Source organism: Xiphophorus maculatus, chromosome 10, assembly GCF_002775205.1.
Source record: "Xiphophorus maculatus strain JP 163 A chromosome 10, X_maculatus-5.0-male, whole genome shotgun sequence".
NCBI classification, from domain to species: Eukaryota; Metazoa; Chordata; class Actinopteri; order Cyprinodontiformes; family Poeciliidae; genus Xiphophorus; species Xiphophorus maculatus.
The window spans coordinates 1,195,085-1,211,013 of record NC_036452.1 but is presented as its reverse complement, the minus strand read 5'-3'; the positions used below and the strand labels follow the sequence as shown (position 1 = coordinate 1,211,013).

The 15,929-nt window shown below is 44.0% G+C and overlaps 1 protein-coding gene across 1 annotated transcript in view; it reads left to right on the top strand.

Annotated features, from left to right (window-relative positions):
• The window catches only part of LOC111609901 (sorting nexin-29-like), a 50,643-nt gene extending 38,804 nt beyond the window's left edge, over positions 1–11,839 (top strand). The window contains exons 10-11 of the mRNA XM_023341190.1: positions 3,763–3,902; positions 10,191–11,839. Of these exons, the coding sequence (XP_023196958.1) occupies positions 3,763–3,902; positions 10,191–10,317 (267 nt within the window). The 3' untranslated portion in view covers positions 10,318–11,839. The remainder of the gene's footprint in view (positions 1–3,762; positions 3,903–10,190) is intronic.
• Positions 11,840–15,929: the final 4,090 nt, after the last annotated feature.

Genomic DNA, 15,929 nt, shown 5'->3' with positions numbered 1-15,929 from the left:
GTAGATATCAGACCTGCGATCAAAGCTGCAGAGAGAGATTTTACACTGGAGCCCAAAACTCGACGGCCATGATGGCGAGAGGAGGAACGACGGCGGCAACGAATAAAATCAAATGCTTGGTATAAAGTTGATGAGAGCTGCAGTATGGTGCGATTCAACAGGCCGAACAATCAGCTGGTTAGGAGCTGTGTGTGTGTGTCGGGGTGTGTGTGTGTGATGCATCAGCAGCTGGCCGGTCTTGCCTGAAGCATCAGCAGATGCAGAGAAACTCATTAGCAGGAGTGAAATGACACAAAGCAGAACGTGAGAGAAAAGGCTGCAGTGCTGATGCACAGACTGCACAGCTTCAAAGGTCAGAGGTCACCCAGCTCCGTGACCCGCCTGGAGTCAGCCCTTTTCCTCTTCAGACGGACTCATGATGATCCTGTTTGATCTGCCAGCGGATCTCAGGCAGCATGTGGGAAAAATGAGCAAAGATTTCCAAAAACACCTGTATTGACATCTGCACTCCGGGTCAGAGGTCGCGTTAAAGATTTTCCATCTTTGACCATTTAAAAAAAAAACACAGACAGAAAAATCTGAAGGCGTTCTTTAGTTTTGATAATTACTTTTCACACCCCTCACCACTTTTTAACGCAGAGTTCAGGTCACTAAATAAGAAACCAAGATTCCCTTCGCAGCTTCGTCTCTGAAATGGAAACGACTGAATGATCTGGCGATGCGTGAGGACGCCGCAGCGAAGAGTTAATATGGCGGCTTTGCAGCTAAGCCTCTGCTGTGGGAAGGCTGATCAGGAAACGCCTTGTTTAGGTGCTTCAGCGGGAGAAACGTTCCCCGTTCTCAAAACTTTGGCTGAAGTGGTGCTTGTAATTCCAGACCAGCATCAAAACCTCAAAAAAGTCCACAACCTCATGCTAACAACCTCTTGCTCTGCCATCATGTTCTGCATCAAACTGATGAATGTGACGGGCGTCTGTTAGCAGCAAGCTGCCGTTCAGGTAGCAGAGAAGCAGAAGTTTCCCTCCATCACAGCGCCGCTGCAGCTGCTCCTCACTGAGCTGTCAGTCTGCTTCAGAAAGCGTCTCTGCATGGGAGCGCATGTTAACAGGCATGAAACTGAAAGTCCTTGGCATGTAATACGGTTAGCAGGGTGTGTGTGTGTGTGTGTGCGCGCTCATTTCCCCTGCTACCTGATCACCACTGACAGCTGGTGTGTTTCATCCTCAGCAGAGCGAAGTGCAGCTGAGCAGATATTCATGGCGCCGTTAAAAAAGCCTTTGAAGGTCTCGCAGTCAAATATCAGAGCCAGAATGCAATCCAAGCATTAACATTTCTTCATCATTAGCTGGAAATAAAATATAAAAGCCGTGTGTGTGTGTGTGTTTACGTGTGCATGTGTATCAAAGTCACTTTTATATTCTCAAAGAGTCTATTTGTAATTGATGAAAGCAAGGCTAACAGAAACAAAGCTAACAGCAGAGCCAGACTCTGCAGCTCTTTATTTCCACTGGTCTGCTCTCCAAACGGGTCCGAACTCAGAGAAACAAGTCTGGTACTTTGGACGCATTCGCACCAGCCCAGTCCAGTCCTGCCCGCTTTAACCCGACTCCAGTCCGTTTTCCTCTAAAATCCGGTCAGGTGTGAACGCTAATCGACCTCTGACCTCTGGTCCTCCAAACCTCAGTCTGGGTTTGGTTGAAATGAACTCTGGTTCAGTTTGAATGTGAACGCCAAGCGGACCAGAGACAGCTCCATAAGCAGGAAGTGGACTATAGCGCAGGGCATTATGGGTAAATACAACCAAAGCTAACGTGCTAGCCTAGTGCTAGCAGCAGAAATGGCTCCTGGTCTTCAGCCAAAGACTAAAGAGAAATCCTCCAACTCTAAAATCTGACGCCTCCATCTTGTTTCCATCTGGTGAAGAAGGAAGTTGCTCTCAGTGTCTTCAGAGGTTTTTGTGTCGTTTCCTTCAGTGGTTCTTGGTGCAGCGCCCCCACAGGCCAGGAGGGGAACAGGTTGGTTTGACTCAGAACCACAGCAGCTGGAGGTGGAGCAGATGATGGAGTTCTGGTTCCAGTAGAACCGGGTCGACCGGACCATCAGGAGGTTTATTTTGGGTTTCTGCAGAGTTGAAGGGGAAATTTGGCCGTTTGACTCTCGTGGTGGAGAAGGGAAACGTGAAAGTTGCTGGATGGGAGTAGTTGTTGTGTATCCGACTCCTCAGAAGTTGCTGATGGTTAAAGCAGCAACAAGGAAATATCTTCTGATACCAAAGTGTGGGAGGAAATATTTAGCTGTCATAATATTTCCCTCTGTGTCAAACACCTGGTCTCGTCTGCGTCTCCAGGAGGAATCTGTCACAACTTTCATTAGTCTCATTACTGCTGCAGTGTGAAAGCGTCTCTCATTGTGTTGAAGGCGGCCATTTTCCCCTCCTGCCCGTCCTCCTGACCCAGCATGCAGCTCTCCTCTGCATGGCGGCTCTTCTGCTCCACTCAGACCAGCTGCCAAACTCTGAGCCCATTTTTCCTAATTTAACGTTTGGAGTTTCCTCTGGCTTCACTGCTGCTGCCCAGGAGGGGCGGCCATGTTGGAGAGGCGTTTAGCCACTCTCTGTGGCAGAAGTTCCCGTCGTTTCACGGCTTCGTTTGGACGCAGTGATTCCCACGGACCCAGGCGTTCCGCCACCTCCTGGAAAAACCTGGAATTTAAGGGTTTTCCAGGTCAGGACAATTGTTAAAAGAAAAATTCCCCATTTCATGATCCAAATGTTTCTGGTTTCATTCTTTCTGTCTTTGTCTCTTTATTTCTTCCAGCCTTTCTATTCATCTTTCTTTCTCCTTTTTGTTTTTCTTTGTTTCTGTCTTTCTTTCCATCTTTCCTCATCTCTGTTTTTTCTTTCTTCTTTTTTTCTTTCAGTATTTGTCTTTTTTATTTTGCTTATTCTGTCTTTCTGTCTTTTTCTTTCTCTTCTTTTCTCTCTCTTATTCCCTTTACATCTTTCGTTTTTCATTCTTCATCGCGGACCGATCAGCGAGCGCGTTCTGCTGTCAGCTGGATCTGCTAGTGGAGTCGGTTCTGGTCGGGTCGAACTGGGGCAGAACCAGTTAAAGTTGCTCCAGAAGGTGGACCGGGTCGTGTTGGTACCAGTTCCAGGTTGAAAACATTCAGCCTGAACGATGCGGATGAAACGGTTTCAGGCAGATCAGGTGGAAGTCAATGAATTTTTCAGCTGCAGTATTTCTCTCCTCTCCTTTAAATGGTTTATTAATAAATAATTCTGACCTTCAGTGTTTGTTTTGTTTCATTTTCTCTCCTTCAGCCTCATTATTTGTTGCAGTTCAGAATAATGTGAGCAGCTCGGCTGTGTTTCAGGCAGAACTGATCGAATTGACCTGCTGAGGGACCAGAAGCAGAGCAGTGTTTTTAAAACAGGTTGTTGGCTGCGCCGCGTTGCTGCGGTTCAATTATTTATTTGTTTGGAAATTAAATGTTCAGTTTGGGAAATTATTTTTTAATTTGGAGCTAAATAATTAGCTTTTTATTAAACATTTAGTTTGGAACTGTGACATAAACTTATAAATGATGAAATGTGACAACCATGTCTTCCTCTCTGTGAGGCTAAATAAACCAAATATTGTTAACGTTTTGCAGTGGGACAAACAGGACCGTTGGTAGAGTCATGGTTATTTGCTGAAGTTTGTGGATCTTACTCTGCAGGTGTTGCAGCTTCCTTCCTCCTCTCATCGTCTCTTCCTGCAGGATGCCAAGTTCGTGGAGGAGCGGCGGAAGCAGCTGCAGGGCTACCTGCGCACCGTGATGAACAAGCTGATCCAGGCGTTGCCAGAGTTCACCGCCCGCCCCACCAAAGAGACGCTGCTGGCTCTGCTGCCGTTCTGCCAGTAAGTAGAAACACGCCGCCACGTTGGTCACAGGCAGCGCCGCCACGATGGTCACAGGCAGCGCCGCCACGATGGTCACAGGCAGCGCCGCCACGATGGTCACAGGCAGCGCCGCCACGATGGTCACAGGCAGCGCCGCCTCGATGGTCACAGGCAGCGCCGCCACGTTAGGCCCTGTTTACATAACAATGATACAACAAAAATTTAATTTTTGTTCCGTTTCTGTTATTACATTTACATGAAGACATCTTTGTTTATCTTTGTTTACACAGTAACGGTACAAATTGAAAAGGTGTAATGCTCTCACCACACCACTAGTTGGTGCTAGGTTCTTTGAAACAAGTGCGCATGTGTTTTAAAAAAAAAGTTCTACTAGAAGGCATGTCGGTTCATGTTCCCCCATCAGGTCCCGTTCCCCCAGATACTGGAGGAAACACACTGTGTGTGTCTGATTAATGCTCAGTTTGTAAAAAGTGGGATAACTTTGCTGAAACCCGTTGTTTGAGTTTTCACGGTGTCTGTAGTTCTCTAGATAAGAGCTGAACAAGCAGGCGTGTATTTTGCCGCCTTGGTGATGCGGAGCGATGAAGAGACGCTGAGGGAACCGGACCTGATGGGGGAACATGAACTGTAGCAACAGCAGCATTATCAGTAGTTTCTTCTTCTTCTGTGGATTGTAGGAAGCAGCTGTTTTGCGTCATGCTGTGCATTAGCTAGAGATTCCCTGACAGAAAAGATCCATTTATTCTGTTTACTAGACAACGGTACCGGTACGTTTCAGAACCACTGGACTCTGGAACCTGATTTCAATCTGTGCTGTTTCAGAGGAAACATTTGGTGGTTTCATGTAAATGTAGAGAACAAACCCAACAAAACACTTCCATTTTCACCAGAAATGGTTGTCGTGGAAACAGGGCCTTAGTCACTTGCTGCCGCCGCCATGAATGTCTGTGGTGGCCTTTAACAGGTCCTTCATTAAAGGGGCAGTTTTACGTAAAATCCATGTTTTGAGTCTTTCTATCATGTTATAAAATCAAACCTGCAGTTTTGCTTTGATTCTTTCATGTTTGAGAAATCTGGGTGGACCTAGCTCCGCCCCTGAGGTTTAGCTCCTCCCCCAATCAACTCCTTCAGCCTAGCCACCATCAATTAGCAAACAGCTGCTGAGCTCTTTATTGGAGCTGCTGCTCAGAGCAACGCTGGTAAAAATGTTAAAGGGTTCATAGAGGAGCCATTTTGGGACGACTTCTTGGAGGCGGAGCTTCAGAAACAGCAGGAGGTTTAAAGAGACAGAGGGCCAATTTCAAGGTGTTAAATCAGGAAGTGAATTTCTTTTCAGTCATATTTGATATATGTAGCATTTTATAACAGCAGAAGATAACATAATTGCTTGATTGTTCTATAAAATGGCTCTGTTTGCCTGGAAAACACAGAATACCGGCCCTTTAAGACGCCCCAATGTTTCTGAGTCAAATGAAGGCAGAGCAGGTTGGAGATGCTAAAGGCTCGGTATCAACTGCTGCTCCCTCATCAAACAAATCAACATTAGAAACTCGGGTTCTTTCCCTAAGATTAAAATGTTTGATGAACTGAAACATTCAAGATTTAACGGAGAAAAAACAGAATCGGTAAAGCAGTAATGCTGTAAAGATAAAGAGAAATGACTGGCTGTCAGTTTAGCGTAGCTTTATTATCCAGTTTAATCTAGCATACATTCACAACGACTCAGCTGTCCCAGCTGCTCCCCTCTTACACACAGGATTAATGTCAAACCTCCTCCAGACAAACTGCAGAGTTTTTCCACACATAAATAATAAAAGTTTCTCGTTTCTCAGTCACTCTCATGTAGCAAAGTGTCTGCAGCTTCGGCCGCCCACCTACCGAGCGATCCAAACCTTCTGTCATTTTCTGTCCATATTCCACATCTGTTTCCACTTAGCGATCAGTCGGCGGACGTGATGTGCCACCCGTCTGCCCTGAATGTCACTTCCTCCCTGGAGACGCTGGCTGAATGCAGCGGCGCGCCGGCGGGGCGTTAGCGCTCTGAGGCCGCCTGCCAAACGCCCCGCGTGCCGCCCGCCATCATACGGCGCCGGTTTGCTGCTAACGCTACAGAAGCTTCATAACTGATCCAGATGCTCTGATGCCAGGACATAAATTTAAATCTCTGTCAATACAGAAACATTTTCATTAAATAGAGCAAATAAAAGCCACTGGAGCCACAAAACCTTTAATAAACAGATAAATAATTTACACAGCTAAAACATTTGGATTTTAAATCATTTTGACTCCAACAAGCCGTTTGTTTCTGGTAAGAAATCAGGAGGAATGAGGAGAATCACTAAATAATAAAACCATAAAAATAAGGATCAGGGTTGTTTTTATTAGTTTTTCATAAAAAATAAAGAAAACATCAACAATCATTTAAGCTTTTTATAAAACATTTAGAAGCATTGCAGAAATAAATCTCTACTTCAGTAGAAACACACATACAAACATTCACTCTAACACTAAAGCGCTATATCAACATGGTATTTAGCTGAAGCTAATGCTAATGCGCTATATCAACATGGTATTTAGCTGAAGCTAATGCTAATGCGCTATATCAACATGGTATTTAGCTGAAGCTAATGCCAATGCGCTATATATCAACATGGTATTTAGCTGAAGCTAATGCTAATGCGCTATATCAACATGGTATTTAGCTGAAGCTAATGCTAATGTGCTATATCAACATGGTATTTAGCTGAAGCTAATGCTAATGTGCTATATCAACATGGTATTTAGCTAATGCTAATGTGCTATATCAACATGGTATTTAGCTAATGCTAATGCTAATCGCTTCCTGCCCAATATAAACGTATTAGTTGAATGAAAACTGTTTCACCTGTGAACCTGCAGGTGGTATGAATAATTATGAGCCTCAGTCTGCGGTCAGCTGTAAGTGTTTCTGTCATGAAAACTCGACTCGCACCAACAACGCGGTACGATGAGTTTGTAGATCTGTGATTTTAGAAGCAGCTCATTAAGTTCATTCTAGGAACTATGAATGAGGAACTGGACGCAGCGCTGTGGTAACCATGACAACACATTGAGCCGTGTGGAGGGTTATTCCCAGACACCAAACAAGAAGAGGAGAAGTTAAGCAGAGGTTTGGTGTTGTTCCTTAGTAATGATAATGCGACGCGCTGCATAATGCTCATAATTAGTCATTTCTGTGGAGCTGAAGAGAGAAGATAAATGAAGCGGCGCCTTGCAGCGTGACCTGCTGTCAGCAGAGATAGGATGAACGCTCAGATGGTTCACTCGGGTCAAATTTGACACAAAGTGGTTCATAATTAAAGCTCTCAGATGGATGTCAGTGTTTGCTTTCAGAGCATAAATTATTGGTTACCCAGGATTATTTAATTTAAAATCTGAATCATCAAAGCTCCAGGGGAGAGTGAGGGTTGCAGGTTCAATTACCATCCACTCCTAAATGCAACAACAAGGGCGCAAGACTTTGACTAGACCAGGTTCAGTGGGCTGTAATCTCATTAAGCAATTATAGATGCTCATTATTTATGTTTAATAGGAGGCAGTGAAGGAGTAAAGGACAGTAGAAGTTGCAGACAGACAGACTTCCTGTGTGCAACTAATTAATGATTTAATTAGTAAATTAATAAACAATAGCACTGCTGATTAACTGTTTATGCTTTTACAGATCAAACTTTGACAAACTTCAGAAAAATGAACAAATAAAAGTTTTCCTTCTGCTGTTATTCTGCTTTTCGTCTAAAGCATCAACCAATAAAACTCAAATTCAAGTTATAAAATCGTTTTTTTGGTTTAAACCCAGAAATATTTCATGTCCATTCCAGTGGACGACCGGTTTTACACTCTGATCTCAGCGACTCTAAGAATAAAGTTTCACAGTTAGCATCTCATTCGTGCTAAATGCTATCACAGTTAGCATCTCATTCGTGCTAAATGCTATCACAGTTAGCATGCAGCTCCACCTGACTGATCCGCCCCTTCGCCTCAGGAAAACCAAACGTCTCCAGACTTCAGTCTCGGTCTGAAACCATCAGTTCATGTTTGTGAAGAAAAGTTTCTTATTAAGACCCGACCGTTTACCGCTCGACTTTTTTCTCCTCGACACTCATTTTGATTTATGCGAGCATTTGTGTACCTGTTTACTCTAATTAGCTTCCTCAGCATTCACATTATTAATATTCCAACAGTGTTGGGGAAAGTTATTATCCTGCACAAATCAATAAAATGTCCAAATGGGGAACCGACGCGCGCAGAGCACCAGAGAAAAACCCATAAACTCAATTAATCCGACACATTTCCCAGTTTGAGCTGGTTCTGCTCTGCAGTTTAGGAGCAGTTCTGATGATGTAGCGCCTCGCTGCAGCCATGTTTGGACCTGATTGGACCGGGTCTAACAGAACCAACCTGGTGCCGGTCCGATGGGGAGGAAGAGCCGCTCCTGATCCAGAGGAACATGATTCAAATTCACTGTAATGAGCAACCTCTCCATCCCAACACACACACACACACACACACACACACACACACACACACACACACACACACACACACACACACACACCCTGAATGCAGCAGCTGATGGTGTCTGTGGTCAGTTAAACTCCGAGTTTCTTTGCGTTCTCGCTCTGCTTCCTGGCAGATCATTGGCCCAAATGTCGCCACCTTCAGCCAATCAGACGGCAGAGTTTTAATTTTAGTCCAATTGAGCGAGGCGGACCGAGCCCCCTGGACCGGGCCCGGAACCAGATGTCTGGCTGGCCGTGCTTTGGTGCCGCTCACCCTCATAACGTTAGCGTTAGCGGCTCTGCGCCTCGGGTTGCCAGGTTGGGATGGAATCGGGTCGACACAGAAACGTTTAATTTCCTCCGTCTGACCGGCGCCTCTCGCTCACCCTCATCCCTATCAGCCTCGGGGATCAGCCAACTGCGTGTTTTCAGGATGGTTGCCCTGGCAACCGGGCCAGTGATGTCACCGGCTGGACAAAATTAGTTTCCCTGAGAGTGATGGGAAAGCGCGGCCCGTCATGGAACAAACACGAGCTTTAATCTGAGTCCGCCCGACTCTGATGAGGAGATAATTCATTTCCTCTCATCAGATTCACACGAAGCTTTTATTAAACATTAAAGTCTAAATAGCTGAAAATACTGAAAACTGTTCTGGATTGAAATTATTAGCCAATATATTGAGCTTTGATTATTTCAGGATGGATCTACTGCTTTCCATCATCTAAATAAATCAGTTTCACATTTAGGAGATTCATGAAACAGAACAAGCTGCAGGTCCCACAGATCTGATTTATTTATTATTAATAAACTTTGAGACGGACTGAAAATGGTTTCTTCCTGCATTAACGGATAGCAGATTTAATCTTCTGATGACAGAAACAATTAATGTAAAAATATTTACATTTAATTAACAAAAAACACAAAAGAAGCTTCACAGATCCGGTTGGTTCTGGACCAGTTAACGGTTCTGAAGCGTCTACTGGACAGGACTAATGAAGATCGCTGATTATAGAACAAAACATGAATTTTATTTCTTACATCTAATCGTAATAAATGTTTTCATAAACAACGAATCTGTTTTGTGGAAGAATAATTAACATTATTGATCGATTATCAGTCGGTCAGAAAAAACAAACAATTATTTTGTTCAGAATGAAGTTAATAAAATTATTTACTCCCGTCTGCTGCACATGTCAGAGCTTTTAATGTTCATGTGCTTCATGGTTTCACATGTGACTTTCAGATGTGAAATTTGGGGGATTTTCCTGTAAAAACAGAAACTCGTTGAAACTGGCCTCTATTTTTACAGCTGTGGAAATGGAAGTGAAGTCACACTGGCTGCTAACGGGACCAAAATATGGCAAAGTTATTGAACTTTCTGTGCAAAGTATAAATATGAATACTGATGTTCTTTCTAATTTCACATTTTCTCATCATTTATCACCTTTTAACTCGTTTTTAAAATGTTTCCAATTCGTTTCGTCCGTTTGGCGGCAGAACTAGTTTTATAATTCAGTTGTGTTATGCTAACAGCATGCTAGCTAATATTAAAACAGCGAGATAACTATGTGTAACCATGGCAACGGGGATCACTTAAAGGCCGGCCGGCCCTTTCTACTGTCCAGAACAATGGACTTCCTGTTTGACCCCAGTCAGCCAATCAACAGCCTGAGGGACGATGACATCACTGACGCTCTGTTTTCATTGGTCGGAGCTAACATGTCCCTCCTCTGTCTCCGTCCTGCAGAGACGCCCCCCAGGGGAACGAAGGTGGCTCCAAGACGCCCCGGTCCAGAACCTCGTCCCGTTTCCCCCGACTGGGCCGCAGCCGCACGCAGGACGCCCGACCCGAGCCGCAGAGCGGCGACCTTTGACCCCGGGGACAGCACAGACTCTGAGGACGTTCAGGGACGGCTGTGGAGATTTATTTAAACTGGTGGCGCTTCGTCCCGTCAGACGGGACGGAACCGGCCGACCCAAACATGCAGAACCGGTTCTGGTGCTCAGGCAGGAAGTGGACCGGTCCGGACAGTTCTGCCTCAGATCAAACCGGTTCTGGGACTTTTTACTCACTTTTGTAGTTAAAGTCTTCACAGTGCCTACCATGTTTTGTAGCTTCTCTCCTGGACCTGGGGGAGCTCAGAGGTCAGAGGTCAGGGGTCATCAGCTGTCTCGGCGCCACCATTAAACCCAGACTGGACCTCACACTGCTGGCATTCCTCCTCCTGCCTTTATTTTTATTGTTACTATTATTGTCCTTGCCTTGCTTTTATAAATGTGCTGGATCGTGTCGTCACCGTGGTGACGTCGCCACGGTAACTCCTTTTATTTTCCACAATAGCAGAGGAGGATTCTGGGAAACAGGAGGATCAGATGAACGTGAGTTAAGCGACACCATGAGATGAATAATCTGTAATTTGGTGCTTTGGGCTCAGATTAGGCCTTCCTGGTTTCTAACCACCTGATGGCATCATGTTGCTACGGCGATGAGATTATTAAAGCCAAAAGTGAAAAGGAAAAACTCTGAGCTGCAGTCATTTCAGGGTTTGGATTCAAAACTCCCTTCAGTTGTTCTGAAAACATAAAGTTCTAAACTTGAACTTTTGTTTAGGTTAAAAATGTTGAATTAACCAGAAACTTTATTTTTCTCTGATCCTTCAGCTGCTGTTCATCCAAACGCGGCTAAGAAACATCTGGAGTCGCAGTTTCACCAAAATCCAAAACCATTTTGTAGATGTAAACAAGCTGCTGATGGCCGATGGACGCTCCTCCTGTTGAGACCATCTGGTTGTTTCTCAGCAGGTTGGACCGGGCCGTTCCAGAACCTTTAAGGAAACACATCTTGCTTTTGATTTCTTCTTTTACATATAAATCATCCATTGTGGCCTATTTAAAGCTGAACTTCAATGTTTTGGTCTGAATTGCTGGTTTTTGTAGCTCCTCAGGCTCCACTTTGACCCCTGACCTGAGAGCAACTCGTTTTGATGCACTTCCCGCCCCGCCTCCCTTACAGGTCGTAGAAACTTCGGCCATTTTTGTAGTTTCATAGCAGAATACGATTATCTAACAGCCCAGAAACGTTTTCTTCCCAAACAGCAGCAGGCTGCAGTCTGACATGTTGGAGCCACAACAGGAACGAACTCATGATGTAAACGAAGCCTCAACATAGTTAGCTATGCTAGCACCAAGAACGTCACTCCATGAATTTGGTTCAAGTCTTAAGATGAATACAGAAAACTGTTTACATAATGAAACTGTTATAAAAGCCTAGCACAGCGCTAACAGCTAGCACACAGCGCCTACATTAGCAGAAACTACAATGCTATTGCTAGCAAAACAATGGCCAGGATGTCGTATCACTAAATAAATTGTCTCAAATAAAGTTTGTTGACATTTTATTGTTGTTTACAGCTTATTAAACTATAAATAGTTAGATGTCCGCTGTCGGTCCGGTCCGGTCCGATATCGGTCCAGTCCGGTGTCGAAGCTTCCTGCTCGTCTCACAGCGTTTATGAATTTATGCACTGAGAACATAAACCAGAACAGATCAGCGCTCAGATAGAGCTACACACATAGATCAGCCTGAAACATGCGGCTGATTTTGAACTCAGGATGTTTGTTCTGGTTTTCAGCAGTTCTGGGATTCTAGCCGCTCACTTTGGTTTGGCTCAGTTGGAGGTGAAGGAAACGCGGCCGAACGCTGCGTTCCCTGACCACTGACCAGAAAATTGGTTACAAGCTTATTAAGGATGTGGATGGCTGCTTTTGGGCAGCGTTTAACATCTCACACACACACACACACACACGCACACACACACACACACATACACACACACACATACACACACACACACCGTAGCGACGGGGGAAATGTAGGCCATGTGCGCTGAATGCTGACAGAACATCATCTTCCTGGTTTTTCCTAAAACAGAAACCTTTAGATGATCTTCCTGTAAAGCTTTCAGGTTTCATACTCGGTTATTAAATACTGGAAACATGAAGCAGGTTTTCTGCACAGATTTTCTCTTCCTGAATCTGTAGCTTTTACAGGTTTTTGTTCTGAGAAGAAAACATTAATAATCTGGATGTTTTATGGCAGCTGCTTCAGGGCAGGAAGTGGATCCTCAGGATGCCGACGCCTTCCTGTCGTTATCAGGATGAAATCTGAGCAGATTAAACTCATTAAAATAATCTGGATGGCTCCAGCATCTAGATGTTCTGGTTCTTTATCCAGCAGCAGATCAAGAGGAATGAGAAGATAAACCAGGAGATCCTGACGCTGGATCTTCCTCCTTCCTCCTCTTCCTCTGTTTCCACCTCTGCTAGCTAACAGAAGCTAATGGCTAACTGCTTCCTGCACACCAGAGCGGCAACAAGAGGTCAAAGGTGAGCCGGACTGTAGAGGAGAAAAGTTTGAGATCTGATTTATCTTTTCAAAACATTTTTTACTTTGAATTTTATGTCGACATGTTAGAATCTGAAAAACGTTGTAAACTAAAAGTTGTCGCCTGTTTTTTGGATTCACATCAACAGTTTAAACTTTTCTGATTATTAGAGTAAAATCTGATTTTTAACTCCTTTTAGGTGAGAAGGAAATCGTCTTGAAACCACAGAAGAAGTCCAGCTGTGAAATAATTATTAGTTATATTTTCAGGTCATTTCTCTTATAAAAACAGTTTTTCATATTATAAGTGAAATAATTCACCAGTGGAACTTTAATTGTTCATCAATCTGAAGGAATTATTAGATTATTGAAACAATTTCTCACGTCTTTTGTTTCCAGTGGAATCAGGTTTTTGCAGCAGAATATTTGGTGTTTTTGTGCTGCAGTTGATGCTGTGGTAAAACATGCGCTGGCTGAATCCTGGTTCTGTTGGTTCTGCTCTGCTAGGATCCCGGTCCGATCTCGTCTTCAGACGTTTTTGGGTCGAATGGTTTCAGTAAAATGTTCTGCAGAGTGAAGTGGACGGTTTCCACTTCGCCCCTCGCTGCTCGGTTTAATTCAATCAGCGGCTCGTCTTCATCAGAACGAGGCTGAGAGCCAATCAGCCGGAGGACTCTTCATCACAGGAAGTGCAGCTGCACCGCTTCGCCTGATGATCCTCCACGGCAGGAAACGGTGGGCGGAGCCAAGAGAAACACCTTTCACACCTCAGCCTGTTCAGGTTTAATCACATTTTCTGTCCCAGATCGGCTTCGTCACGTTTTCAGACCCAGATTTCTGCAGAACCTCAGAGTCAGAGGAACGCAGGCGGCGGGAAAACCGAAGATCTGGCTCCTCCGTTTCACCAAAGTTCGTTTATTCACAAAGAATCCAGAGTTTATAACAGATCAGACAAAAACTAACGAGCCCAGAACCCGATCTGCAGAAACAAGAAAACAAGCCAGAGGCGGCGACCTTCACACTTCAATCCAAGGTCACCGATCCAAGGTCAGCCTCTATTGCTCTCTGCAGACACAACAGGATCCTTCATGTTCTGAGGAAGAGGAGGGCTGAGCTGAGGAAGAGCGATGGAAACATGAAGGTTGCTTCCATCCTGGGAGTCTCCAGGAAACAGGAAGTGAACCGGGTTCTGCTGGTATGACGCTGTGGAGGGAAAAAGTTTGGTTCCTCTGATCAAACAGCTCCATTCTTTCCTTCCAGGCATGAAAACAAAATGCAGATGATCAAATTGATCAAACTGAATCTCATGATCAACAACCGGATGTTCTGAAAACCCTGGAGAAGAAAACAGGAAGTGGCAGGAGGGACATGGTGTCTGTTAATGATTTGTCAAGAGAACAAACGTATTTATGTGTGATTTTAATTTAATTTCTTTTTAATGGGAACACTGCAGTTGTAAAATGTTTTTTCGTCTTTAGTGGAATATTGACAAAGTTTGTTGTTATGGAAACGCAGGTAACTCATCAGATCAGGTGACGCTGTGTCCATCTCAGAGAACTCACCTGTTTTCTGCTCAGTTTGTCACATTTAGCAGAGCTGCTTTTAAAGAGACTTTTAAACTTTTAAGCTGCTTTTAAAGAGACAAATGTTGATGCAGAAGTTTGCTAGCTGCTGACTCACAGGTGGAATCCTCGTGATTCGCTGCGAAGCTGAGAAAAATCTCACTGTAGATTAGATTCCCTCCTTGCCTCCGCCAGGGTTCCCTCCCGGCGTGCGCGTGTGTGTGTGCGTTTGTGTGTGTGTGTGTGTTTGTTCTGCTGGTGCTAATGATCTTCATTTCTCAGCCTAAGTGTTGAGCGCTGCTATTTAAGAGAAGTAACAGTCACACCATCTTGGGTCGCCGGGCGTTTTGCCGCGGATCGGACTGTTGGAGCCAATCAGGTGTGTTTTCACGCAGACAGGTGTCATGACGCCATTAATAGATCTAATGATGTCAGCTGTGCATATTTTCCTCCTGGACTCATTTAAGAATCACACTTCAGATAAAACCGTCAGGCTTTAGCAGCTAAACTCTGAACACAGCAGAGCGAACAGAGATTTTAGCTGCTTTTAGGAAACATTAAAAGTAAAAACTAATCATTTTAGGTTTTCTGTCATAAGGGAAGAAATACAGCCACGTTTTTAGTCATAGTAAGCAACTAAATAAAGCTAAATACTTATCTTTCAGGCTAAATATTTAACTTCAAACTAAATATTTAGCTTTGCTGTCTGGACTGACTGACTGGCTGGTAACTGGACTGACTGGTTCTCAGTCAGTAGAACCTCCATGACTGTCGCTGCTGCACAGCGACTAGCAGTTTTTATGGGTTTGGTGCCGCTGTGGAGTTTAGTTGTTATGGTTCATTGATTTTGAACATCTGGATGTTTTATGGCATAAAGAGGCCGGCAGGAACCAGGAACCATTCTCACGGCTGATCGTTGCTGTGGGACTGATTAGCCGCGGCGCAGGGCGGAGCTGCTGATAACTGATGTTGGGACGATAAATCATCCTGAAGTTATTGTGATAAATATTGTTTTGTTTTGAAATGCTAATATTACCATAATAATAATAATGCAAGATCACATTCTAATAAACATTGAGCTGCGGAACTGGAAGACATTTTAAATATCCAAAATAAATAAACAACAAATAAAATGGGCAATTTAACTTAAATCCATAAATTCACTAAATGATTATTTTACCTGCATTTTACTTGTTGCTCTAACTTTTCTGAACACATAAATTTAGCAAAGTATCAGAAAATCAAACTAAAATCCTGCTTTTTTTTTTTTTTCAACAAAATTTTGACAGTGTAATTTCACATTTTTCACCATTTTTAGTCATTAAACTCAATCTGGTTTCTATTAAATCATTTTCTTGTCCATTTCAGAAGCAGAAATCTTTTCTCCTGACTGACCGCCGCGTTTCAAACTTCCTGTCTTGGTTTGAATCATTTCACAGACCAGGAAACGAAGCGGGTCGAGTGTTTTTGTGCTCCTGCACTAATTACAGTCTTTAGATGTTGGATTAGAGGCTGTTTACTCCAGCTGCTGCTCGGTCAG